Source organism: Protopterus annectens, chromosome 8.part0 (genome assembly GCF_019279795.1).
Source record: "Protopterus annectens isolate FY-2018-M chromosome 8.part0, PAN1.0, whole genome shotgun sequence".
Classification (NCBI taxonomy): Eukaryota; Metazoa; Chordata; order Ceratodontiformes; family Protopteridae; genus Protopterus; species Protopterus annectens.
The window spans coordinates 1,118,341,713-1,118,354,948 of record NC_056741.1 but is presented as its reverse complement, the minus strand read 5'-3'; the positions used below and the strand labels follow the sequence as shown (position 1 = coordinate 1,118,354,948).

At 40.4% G+C, this 13,236-nt stretch overlaps 1 protein-coding gene across 1 annotated transcript in view; it reads right to left on the bottom strand.

The window, feature by feature from the left end:
* The window catches only part of ATP8B2 (ATPase phospholipid transporting 8B2), a gene marked incomplete in the record, with an annotated part of 2,601,455 nt that overhangs the window by 1,432,640 nt on the left and 1,155,579 nt on the right, over nt 1-13,236 (bottom strand). The window contains 1 exon segment of the mRNA XM_044080643.1: nt 6,000-6,088. Coding sequence (XP_043936578.1) covers nt 6,000-6,088 — 89 coding nt within the window.

The following is a 13,236-nucleotide window of genomic DNA, read 5'->3' as shown; positions in this document are numbered from 1 at the left end:
TATTGCAGAAGTAAATGGCTGTAAATAAGGAAATTATTCTTTTGAACAGGGGCACAGGATCTGACTTACTTAGACGCAGTAAAACCTTAAGTTTAATTCTGTTGGCTACCAAAAATGGAATTACTAGAAAATGGAAATCAAAGTCTAAACTAACTGTACTTGAAGTATTGAATATTGTAAGAGAAATAAAATAACTGGTGGAATGATCTTTAGAAAAGGGAAGGAGCAAATTACATAGACAAAAATGGAATTTGTGGGAGCAATATATGCAGAATAATGCTCCGGTGGAGGTGTGAGGTTTAAGGGAAGGCAGGAAATGAGCAATTTGTATAATGCTGGACTGTTGACTGCTATAAATATAAATGTATTATTTATTTATTTATTGCCATTTGATTACCAGGAAAATCTGACTTGGTAGGAGCCAATTTTCATTGGTGGCCAAGGGTGAAGATCTCCAAAGTATTACAACACGTTTTAAGAATAATCATTTTACAGTCTTTAAAAATAATACAAAAACAAATGCAGTTTAACTAATTATGTCAAATTAGACTTAATATGAAAACATTGGTTAAGAGTAGACACAAGTTACATGACAATTATTTAATAGACACATTTTAGCCAGTTTATAGAGCAATTAAAGGTAAGTTATTACAACACAAACAGGAATTGCAAATCGCAAAAAAAAAAAGAGAGAAAGCAGGCTTACAGTATACTTGGAGAGAAAGCGAGCAGAAATAAATTAATATAAGAAAGGAAGTGAATGACGAAGGGAGAGTAAGGAGACGTAAGGCATGAATAGGTATTTGTCAATATTTAGGAATATAGTTTATCCTGGTGTTGAGTAAGAGCAGAGCCAGTTTTGGCAAGGAAGTCTTTCGGAATGGTTTTGAAGGACTGGAGGGAGGGTATTGACCTGACGGAAGAGACAATGAGCTCCAGGCCTTAGCAACATGGTACAAATTCAGACAATACTCAAAAGATTTGATATGTTTGTAGACAGAGATAGGAGTCTCTGGACTCTGGATCATAATGACCAACTAAGAACATAGTTGTATAGAATGTTTAGTGCTAGACAAGCAGATACCATCTATAAAATTATCCAGAATGTAAGAAGCTGTGAGTATGTTAGTTGATGGGGTAGTTCTAACCAGTTTAAGCTTTACACTGCTATACAGTGGTGGATTCTAAAAGGAGTATTTGCTGCAGATTAGCAACTTTGTTACAGCATTGCTCAAGTTTTGATTTTTGAGATGCCTGAAGGTTAGTAAGGATGGCAGCACCATAAAGAAGTGTGGGGAGGTGATAAGTAATGGCAAGTGTAGCTTTAGTTGCTTCAGTGAGAATGTTTTTGGCTCTGTAAAGCATCCCTAGTTTTTGATGAGTTCTTCTTACACAATTTTGTACATGCAGGTTGAACTTAAGATTGTTATCCACGATCATCCCTAATAATTTGCTACGAGAAGTGACTTCAATGGCTGTACTATCAAGAGAGAGGACTTAAAATCTTTTTTTTTCGTCTGAGGGGGATTTGGGAAAAAAGTAGCAATTGTGACTAACAAGCCAATTTTCAACTGCTGTTAAAGCTTCCTGAGTAATTTTCTGGAGGTGTGCCACATCGTCAGAGGTGCAAATGAGTGTGGAATCATTTGTGTACTGTTGTGAGAATGTTAAAGAGGAGGGGGACCAAGGATAGAGCCTTGTGGTACACACCAGTGGTGACTGGGAGTTATGGAGAGAGGGTGGAGTGCCATTTTACTGACTGATACCTACTGGATTGGAAACTTTTGAACCACAGCAGGGTGGACTGAGAGACACCCAATGAGGACATATGAAGTACAAGTTTGTTGTGACAAACTGTGTCGAAGGTGTGACTCCCCTGCACTGGACCAGTAATCAAGGAGCCTCAATCCTCACCACTAGCACCAGTGAGGGATGTGCACATTGGAAGGATGACAAGTACATACACAGCAAAGAACTATTTCCCTTAAGAGCAAACAGCGATCACAGTCAGTCTGGGGCTGGTTTCTCCCTCTCTCTCCAGATCCCCAACAAGACTCCCCACTGGCACAGCTATAGGGCTAAGATCTCAGTCGAATGGTCAAGCCAAAACCTCCAGCACCCTCTCTGTCCAAGCAGTGCTTTGTGTCCCTGCCCAAGCAGCTGACACACACACACACACACTTACTTTGAGATTTGATTTATATACAAACACTCCTGGGGAAGGCTGGCACAGGTGCACTAGCTATGCCCCCTTCTGCCCAGACTATAAGGTACCAAGATGCAGCCAACCACTCTCTATCAGCTACTATAAGGCCCTTCCCAAAGGCTGAATAATTCTACTGTGTAATGTTACTATTATCCAAATGGTAAGTGTGACCAAAACTTTTAAGGCTATTTAGGAGTTGCCTAAACAGTGTCACCGAATACATACACAAGTACTGTAAGAGCTTAAATATCTCTAAACAAACAAGGCACAATTAAAAGGTTTAAATATATTTAATAATAAAGAATAAAAGCACAAGACAATACTCAATAACTCAACACAATGACAACAGAGTTCAGAATCACAAGTAATACTTCAAAGAAACATTGCAGGACAGTCTCAAATACAGAAAACATCTAAACTAATCTTTACTGTATTCCTATCTCTAAGTGATACTATGCCTGAAATGACTTACCTACAGAGCAAGGCAAGTGCTGATGAGGATGTTGTCAGATCCAAAGACAAATACAAAATGCACTCACACACTCTCTCAGATGGTTCTTAAATTACTATCAAACATTACTGCTGGGTTATCTCAGATTACATCATTCTTTGTCACCTCTTCCTTCAGTTCCCAAGCTAACAGAAACTTAAAATGTAGCACCTGTGTCAAAAAATACTTACCTCTCAGAAGTTTGCCTGGAACTGGAAGTTGTAAAACAGTTAAACACTTTTACCTTTGAAACCTGTAATTATTTCTGTCTGCAGACAACAGAAAAGCCTCCTAGCCCTAAACATCCTGCCTCTTTGCATTAACTAGCTTTATAGCACAGCCGTAAACAATTTCAGCTTATTTTCTTAGAGTTTTGCAAGTTAACTCTGTATATTTCAACTTCTACCATGAAAACATACAATTTCACAGGCATATAGTTTATATAAACTTCTGCTCTTTTCCAGCAGGGTACACTGTGGTTACATTCCTGAAGCTCAGTATATAACATACAGTAACACACACTTCTGCACCAGTAGTTTAATATCCACATAACGTATATTTCTCTTACATTTGTAAGACAAGCTTATGGATCATATCAATATTCATAAATTACACAGAATTATTTACAAAATTCTAACTAGCTGGGCTGGCAGCCTTCACAGAAGGCTTTAGATAAGTCTAGAAAAAAGAAGAAGACTAGTTTAATATTATCTCTTGCTTTATTGACAGTAGATAGGTTAGAAGCGCAATGTTAGTACTACAGGAAGGATGGAGGTCATGCTGTGTGGGGATAGGAGTTCTTCCTGCAGGAGATAGTTTAGCAATTGTTTTGAATACATTTTTCAAGTATTTTGGAGAGGAAGGATAAGATTGCTATAGGTCTAATGTTAGTAATGCCTGTAGAATTTCCTCCTTTGTACAGAGGGATGGTGTGTGACTTTTTCCAGTGATAAGGAATGTGGGATTCCTGAACTGACTAATTAATAAGGATAGAAATAGGGTAGGCAATGCTACTGGCTGCTATTTTAAGGTAATCACTTGGAAGGTCACCACCTGAAGCAGAGCATGGTTTGAGTTTAAGAGTAGTTTTATTTAGGATGTGGGCACAGGTTTGAAGGTGAAAGTGGATGCGGCACTACACGGTTGATAGGCAGGGTTACGTTTAGATGGTGGGGAATTCTTGGTTACAGATGCTATACTATCTACAACAGTTGAACTGTATTGCAGTTTCGAGCGATGAGTTACTGGGAGAGGGGTTAGAGTTGAATTTATGGCCGGGCAGTCCAGATTTTTTAGGACTGTGTTTATTATTATTCAGAAAGTTATTATAACAGGTTTGTCTTCATTTATTTGCTTTTAGTATGATTGTGAAGCATTCTGAAGTTTTCTAGATATTGTGGTGTTATATACTTATGCCATTCTTTCCATACTTTTTCTCTATCCTGCATTAGCATGCTAGTCTCTTTGGATAGCCAAATTGCATCAATTGTTTTTAGTCTCTTTCTTCTAGGAGGTGCAAGGCTATTTAGGATATTCAGGAAAGTTGCACTGAATTCATTTACAGCATCATCTAACAGAGGATTTTAGGAAAGTTGCAGTTAATTGATGATAGGTTATTAATGACCATTTCTGGGTTAAATTTGGAAAGGTTGTGTGCTATTTTATAAACATGCTGTTTAAGTGGATGTGCTAGATGTTTGGTTGGGGTCTATATTATACAAGCGAACATGATGAATTGCGAACGCTATATAATCGATCCACAATCCCCAAAAACCCAAAATGTCAAACATGCGGATCAGCATTTTTCTTCCCAGGGAAAAAAATCGCTGATCCATACAAAAAAAAAAAAAAAAATCAAAACACAAAATAAAGTGGGGGGCTGTGCACCCCCCCCACTTAAATATACCAACTCCGAAATTAAACCACAGTGGGGAAATGGCAAAGTCCTGAAAACGGCTGTGCTTTTGGTATTTTGCCTTTTCGTGTAATGACGTTTGACTAAACAGTGTTTGCAATTGATTGCTTTCACTAAAATAATAGGGACCCGTCTGGTTGTATAGACTGGAAGATAATCATGGAGACACAGTCAGACTTGAGGTGAAAAGGAAAAACAAATGTCATGTACAAGGTATGGAAATAGAAAGAAATGTTAAAATATGGTTTGTTTTCTTTTCTATTAATATATGTGTGTGTATGTGACAGTGAAAGAAAACTTAATGTTTTCTGTAATGCTTTTCATCTTTCTTTATGTCTTGATTCCAGTAACAGACAACACTAAACACAAGCAAAAACAGTAACTGAATAGTAAATGAAATTCTTATTGGTTAAATGCTCCAAAACCATAAAATGTCCCTTGTATATTGCATTTGCCTTCTACAAATTAGCCTGTTGGGAAACCTCACAAACTCCTTGCAAGAACAGCAGGGAATTTTCCCAAAGTCCTGGCCCTCTCCTGTAAGAAAGGGAAATGTACTAACAGAGAATCTATCTGGTCAACAAAATAAAAACAACAGTGCAACTCCCTTTCATTTGTGGTGAGCACCATCTTTTTTGCAATTGTGTACCTCCACTCACACAATCAGCTTAGGTAACAATGTTATGCAACCAGTGGTTGCAGTTATCTGAGACTAAAGGCATAAAACAGATGTGTTATGTTACTTAAGAGACAGAGTCATAACCCTGATAGCAAATATCAGCTTTCGGAAACAGAAACATCTGCAGGTAGAATAATAAAAGTAATCCTTTAATACATGTGATGATCAAACATCTTGGTACTAGACATGAAAAGGTAACAGAGTGGTATGCTGGCATGATGCAAGAGGGGGTTGGGCCCATACCTCTTAATCTGCAGATACTGAAAATAGAACAAAGGCTCTTGAAAAGTAAGAACATCCAGCTAATAATCTGGACATCTAATTAACAATCTGAATACCAAAGAGCACGCAGCTCTGCGCAGAAGACATCTGATAACAGTTCTTCAGTACACAGCTATGATGAATAATTTTGCTTTGCGCCAGCATCTACCTGCCATTCTTGTCTCTTTGCTTAGCTTTTACCTTTTGCTAATAAACAGGAAATTGTTTATTAATAGTGGGGTACCACGATTTAAAGCGAGTTGAAAAAGAGCAGAAGAGAAATGAGGGGGATATGTAGCTACACTAAGTATAGGATTAAGCAGATTATAAAAAGCAACAGCATCTTTCAGCAGTAATTTCATACTTCCAGCATTTTTCTACTCTGTACTGATGTTCTACAAGTGTATTAACTAAGCAAGGTTAAGATGCTTGATTCAACAAAACATACCCAAAGCACTAGTGTGTTCATGAGCCGATCAATACTGGTTCGTTTAAACTTTGTCCGACCACTGTTCTGCATAAGTTTTGTATCAGGACCTGCAAATTGGAGAAAAAAAAAAACTTTTCATTATCACACATGCAAACACCACTGTAATTCACAAAACGCTTCTTAGGGTCCTTAGTGACTGAAAAAAGACCATCCATGCACTGCAAGCTAGCAGCAAGGCAACAGGGGCAGGCAGGTACAAAAAAGAAATTACTTTATGCAGTATGTGTGTGAGACTGTACTCACCGTAATCAGATGTTCCAGCAGGGTTACTGCTGCAACCTTATATATGAGAAGTAGACAGATATAAGTGTCTGCTTTCCAGTGCCACTTCCAAAGCTTTCAGCTGTCCCTAGTGTGGAGATGGTTTCCACTGCAGCACAGCAATTTACAGACACATAGCTGAAAAGGGGGAGTAGCCAGTACCATTCTTAATTACTTTTTGGATGAATGGCAACCGACACCCATGTACTGTCCTATAGGCCCAGGTAACTGTTCCCTCTCACTTGTATGAAAAACTCCTGGGGACAAAGATAGTCTCACAATACTTCAAAGCTTCTGGAGTTTGGTACCAATGGAAATAGTTAAGTCACCTGAAGAAGCTCCAGTAAGAGTGCTGTAATGACCTTGTAAGGTATTTTGAATGGTGTGCCTTCTGTGGCTCTCTGCCCTCTTTTAGCAGTGGTGTTTTTGAAAAAAGGGAAAGGAGCAGGAAGATGGTAACCTATAATGCAGCTGTAACCCTATTGAAACATCTGTGGTTAAATTGGGTATATCACACAGTTGGACTATGTTCAATGTAGGAGTTACTGCTGCAATATAAATCCTTACCTATGGAACAGTATTAAAGTAGTAGCTACCCCACCACACACTGTTAGGAGAGATCATAACAGGCTCTGCAGGGCAGCTGTAGCAAAGTACTTGCTACTCCCTAAATTACAAATCCAGCTTAAAATGTCTGGAAAAAGACTGCACCACAGTCTATGTGGCTGCATCACAGATATGCTGACTAGCATTCATGAAGAAGGCTGCTATAGTAGTCAGTACCCTAGAACACTGAGCTCTAAATACGTTTCCCAAATTTTCCCTTTGCTCTCTAAGAAAAAGGTGATGAAGTTTGCAAGCCATTTCACTAGTGCTTGCTTTGATAAAGGGCTAATTTACAGAGAAATAACTGTTCAGACCAAGTTGCTGTCTGAAAACCTGGGTGCAAAATCCTTTCCCTTTTGTTCTGTGAGCTAGAAAAGGAAACTAGCAGTTGGGCAGGGTAGTTAAGTGCCAGTTCAGGTAGCACTTTCTGCACGTTGATAGGGTTAAAACACAGGGTTCATTTGGTCTCTAGAGGAAGTGTGTGTATAGGTCTTTGCATGTCAAGACTTTTAGCTCATAGATTCTCCAACATGAAGCAACAGCTAGTAAAAATGTTTTTTTTTTTTTTCTGGACAAAACTAAATTTCCACTGAAGAACTCAGGCTGGAATCTAACTTTTCCAATAAAAAAGCAAGGTCCCAAGATGGTGTCACAGGTTTTCTAACTGGTTTAATCACATGACCCCTATAAGGGGGGCTTCAATGAAAAAAAAGCTGAGCAGGAAGTCTCCAGAAGGAGGCAAGGTATAATGGTAGAAAGATGCTCTCTAATGGAGGCATAAGAAAGGCCTTGGCCAAACAGGCCTGCAACACAGTTCAGAAGTCCGGTTGCACGAGTCTGCCTGAGAGAGTGCCACCTGGCTCACCAACTATGCACTAATTTCTTCCATGTGGTCAGATATGATTTCAGAGTCCAAGGCCTCTCCCTTGCCATTTTCAGGATGTGCAGCACTGTCAGAAAAACTTGCCTTCAAGGAGATTAGGCTGCGATGATCCAGACTGCTAGATTAGTTTTACTGTGATGCACCCTTCTAACTTGAGTCAGTAGTATGCATATTTGTAGGACCCACACTGGTTCCTCTAGCCATTTGAGCTAATAGTGAGAGCAATGGTTGTTTTAGTCACAGTCAGGTTAAGTATAATCCTTGTAACCATCCATTAGTGCTTTCTCCAACACTTTGGGAACTAAAGGCATAAAGAAGCTCCCACAACCCCACGAGGGGAAGAGAAGACATTCACAGCCCATGCTCCCTGTCAATGGTATCTGGTGGAATGTTTCTTCAAGAAAAGGTTCTCCCATAAGGCAAACAGAGTTATCTCTGGATTTCTTCACACTAACTATGAGCTGGAAAATCAGTGGGTCCAGTCTCCACTCATGACTGATTTCCTTAGACTTATCCAGCTTTAAGTGCTCAGGTTTGAAGGGAAAAATGTCTGAAGAAGATGGTCTGAGCAAGAAGCTATCTTCTAGGCTATCACTGCTAACCCTAAATTGGTATGCTGCTGTATGAGATTACCTTCACATTTCCAGGGTAACAGATCTTTACTGTCTTCAATACTTAAATTATAACCATCATTTTCTTTAGGTTGATAATGTTTTTTGATCATAAAGGGGATACAGCTGCCTTTTATCTTGAGATGATCTGCATAGGCCCCTCAAGGTAGATCTGTGGCATCTGTTATGATCTGCGTACTCGTTGGGACTAAACTGTAGCCCTTGGCTACCCACCACTTAATTTTTTTTATTTTGTGTATGCCTCCTTTACTGGCAGCCATCAGACTCTCTCATTCTACTAACAAATTCATTTCTTATCCAGTAAGGTGAAAGCTGACAGAGTGAGGCTGGAATTTAGGCAGCTAACAGGGGTGATTTTTTTTCATTCTCTTTCTGCAGCCCTATCTCCTCTGCACATGCCTGGTAAGATGCCCAGTGTGTGACATGCAAGACGGTCGGTGAGAGCGTATCAATCTCTTCCACAAGTGAAGCAACTCCTCAGGACAGCCCCTCCCTACTTAAGTCAGTGTTCCAGGAAAGTGTCTGGTCTCCACCAGGGATTCAACCATGGGAACATGTGCCCTGGGTGTGTAATCCCCCCAGTACAGAAGAGGTGAGCCAGCTAAGTTGCATCACTCTTCCTACTCACCAGCTCTGAAAGGCACCTCAGCCACCATTACAAACTCTGGACTCCGGGGTTATAATCAGTACTTTATCCTTCCAAACTAATTGAAATGGCTACTTAAAACTCCTCTCCAATGAACAGTCTTACTGAATGGGCACTCTGTTACTCTGACAAGCTTTTCCTCCAGTGCAACCTGACTGGGTGAACTCCACCCAGTAGAGTGCATGCTGACACTGCTGACAATGTTCAAGAAAAACTGAATCAATTGCTGGGCCTTGTCCTGTAGCAAAACAAAACAAAAAAAATCTATACAAGAACTTACCATAACAGCAGATATTTAAGTGGATCACTGTTGCAGAACGAATTACTGGAACTTTTTTTGTAGAAAGGTCAGCTTCTACAGTTTAACACTCTTAGCCCTCCTGATCAGATGGATGTGCTCTCCTATGGCCCAATGACACAACCTCATGAGAAAGTAGGCATCTGTCTATACCACTGGCAGTTTTTTACTGCCCCAAATCCTGCAGAAGTGCTGTTTGGAACTTGGCAATGGCCCTATGTAAGGGCAGAATCCTACCTCACACATTTGGGTGGGACAAACTCCAAGGAGGAAAAGGGCTTACAGGACCTAGGCACACCAGTATTCAGCCCTAAGCAACCTAGAGGCCACGTGAATGGAAAGCAGGGAACAAGGACAAGGAGGGTACCCCGCCCCAGCTGGGAAGGAAATTTGTAATGCAACACTGATCTACTTGAATACAGTTCTTTCACAGCTGTAATATATTCTTATGGATCACTGCTGCAGTAGTACTGGCTAATGCAACAATTCCTAGACCTCACAATGTCTGGGAGGCGGAAGTGGCGCTTAGCATGGGCTGCATCAGGCAAGGCCCTGGAGGCAATACCAAGCCTGTTGGTATGATAATTCACCATAGATATCTAGAAGTATGGAGAACAAGTGCTGCCTAGATCAACAGAGTGCAATCACAGCAGCACCTTTGACCTAGCTTACCCTACCTTGGGGAGACAGGAGATCACACAGAATATTTACAGAAAACAACATGACCATCTGCAGAAGGTGGCATCCAGTGCCCAAGCTTCTTTGTAGGATGTTCTGCAACAAAACTTTCTCAAGTGCTTTTTGCTTGGAAATGCAAACAGGTGCAGTGCTTGTCTGGAACAGCCCATCTATGAATTAATTGAAGGGGAAAAAAACACTTCCCTACGAAAACTCTATTTTTGGGGATCTATTATTTATCTGTTTGGGTGGTCCACCACTGACTTCAGTTACGATACAAAGCAGATATACAGTCATCTGGAATTGCAGGTCTATTTCTCAAGCTACCACTACTAGTCTGCACTGGGGATAGCACAGAGTCCTCTTTGTTGTTGCACCATCTGACTTGTGTCTGTTAGGACTTCTACTACTCCTTTTTTCCCCACATAGGTTGAACTGTGTAGTGTGCTAAAATTACAGCCACCATCTCTTTCAGACTGTATATGCCTTTTCCAGTGAAAAAGGCTCCACTTGCACTTGACACCAAGACCCTCTGAATGAAGTCAAAGTCCTCAGATCTGAGGTGGCTGTTGTCAGGGTCTAGTATGGAGAGTCTTGTTTGAAAGGTATAGCTATATTTAGCCACACTTTTTTGGACCACCACTTCAACTCCTGATTCATGCAAGGCATAACAGAAACTATCTTTTCCAGGGACTGGTCAGGAAGTAGGACTATTTGACCCCGGACGATTTGACCCCAATGCAATTGTATACACTTTCATGTTTAAATTTACACTTATTGTCTATGGGAGTAGCTAGTGGACAGTTTGACCCCGGACTATTTGACCCCAATTATATATATAAAAAAGTTTTTTTAAGTTTTATAAATGCATTTTATTGCTTAACATACATATCAATCACGATTTTTTTCACTGAAATTTAATATATTTAACTTTTTTATATGTAAATGCTAATTTGCAAATTATATATATATATATATATATATATATATATATATATATATACATACATATATATGTAAACTGCGGTGGTGGTGCTGCGGTAGCATTGTCGCCGCACAGTAAGACGTTGTCCGGTTCGATTCTCAGCTACAGCGTCTTGTGTGGAAACATGCGTGAATGGGCGTACCTTCGTTGAAGGTTGTGCGTCAGGGCCGGCAACTAAGCACATAAAAATCTACTGCCAATCATTAGTATTTCAAATGCAAAATGTTTTAAACACATATATCCTCATGACTTTTTTTTTGTTTTGTTTTTTTTAGGTAATCTTTGACATTTTCTCAGTAACTATGTGGATGCATGAGCAATACATAGCATTTTTCTTATTTATCTCAAAATATCTGTGGCTTACTTTTTTCTTGCTTTGACATTTCAGTGGGGGTCAAACCGTCCGGGGTCAAAACGTCCCATACCCACTGATCATGTTGACACCAGGTATTTCTAAGATACCACTGAAGTCTCATGTGTCACCCTGCCAGGAAGGCAAAGACAATATAATCTATAGCCCTCAAACATTTCCTGGCCATCACTGAAGCTTTTAACTATAGCTTGTAACTATTATGTGATATATTGCAGCTTGTCCCACTGGAGGAAGGCCTTCTGAAAAAAAATGGAGTCTTAACCGTGTCAGAAAAATCTTTGACAAAGTTACATTTTACTTGGTAGGGCTGAAGTACTCCAAGGTAGGAAAGCAGTTCACTCTAAACTGCAAAACTGTCTCCACTTTCACCTGGGCCTGTGCCTGTATCAGGCAGTCATCTAACTAGGTGATATGAACTCCCTCGTTTCTGTAGGATGTAGCTGCTGTAGCAGTAGCCAAGGCAAATGACAAGGAGGTAACTGGTAATGGGAGGTCCCTGCCTTGAACATAAAAATACATATGCAGTCCTTATGGACTGGTATATAAAGGTAGTCACAGCTCATTAATAGGACAATCTTCATAGCTTAAATGAACTGGAGTAGTAAAAAGGGCTGCAAAGTAAAGTTTCTTAACTTTGGGATCGTTAAGGAAGGTGTTGAACCTGGACAGGTCCAAAATGAGTCTCCAAAGTCTCAACTTCCTGGAGCTTAGGAATAACTGAGTAGAAACCTTTGTTTTGCTCCTCTTCTACCATGTTCTCTATCACACCTTGATTTAAAAGAGGTCCTCTAAGAGGGGGTGTATCAGATCACCTTGATCTTTTGTATACCCCTTACCACTGTACGAAGGTTAACTTTTGCACTCCTGGGAGATACCTTCTAGGACTCAACTGGCTTTTGTTACCTTTTCACAGATCCAAGAGAAACAGGCCAACCTGCCTCCTATTCTGGAGGAAGGGTCTGCAAAGAACTAGGGTGGGGATGAGGGAGGTGTTGATAACAGCCATGGCAGTGTTCTTTGAGGGGTGTACCTTACAGTTCTTAGGCTTTCCACTCTGGTCTCCCTGCCACTTCGTCTTGTAGTGGTCTTTTTTTAACTTTTTCCCCGATTGCCTTTACCCTGCCTGCGATAGTATGGCCAGGTATTTACAGGTGCTATTCCTATCATATTTTATGATGCATGAGAAAAAGCTGCTTCTTAGACTGCATAGTCTTCCCTCTTCCAGAGTCTTTTAAAAACTTCTGCTGTAACAGTCCCCAAAAAAAGCAGCCAACATCTTCTAGAAGGGTGTGCAGGCTGGACAAGACATGCCATATAGTTGCTATCCTAGATGGGGCATTCACAGCATGATATCCACACTTAATATATAGAGCTTTAACCCCTGAATAATGGTCTGGGTGGATTCTATAAGTTTGCCCCATATCTCCAATAGACACCTCCCCTACTTTATTTCTCACCTTGCGGAGACGTTCTACCTGGCACCTGTTTACATATCTTTGACAACCAAGAGCCCCGAAGGCCAGGGTTGCATAGGCCTACACCTTCTCAAGCACATTGAGGATTTTGCTCTACCAGTCCTTGAAAACAATGCTAGGAACTCTAGGAACTAGAACCAGTGTGGACCCTTGTGTATCTAGGGGTACTCCTGCTGTGGGGTCCTTATAAAATATTTATGGGATACATGACCAAAAACAAAACTATCAGGCTTCTTTGATACAGGGGGTTGGAAATCTTCCTCCTTCAAGGCAGTCAGGAAGGCATCCTCTAAAGCTCCAAAGACTGGAGGAATAACCATGGGTTTGGGTGTCTCCAAATCCAGGATGTCAAAGTTTC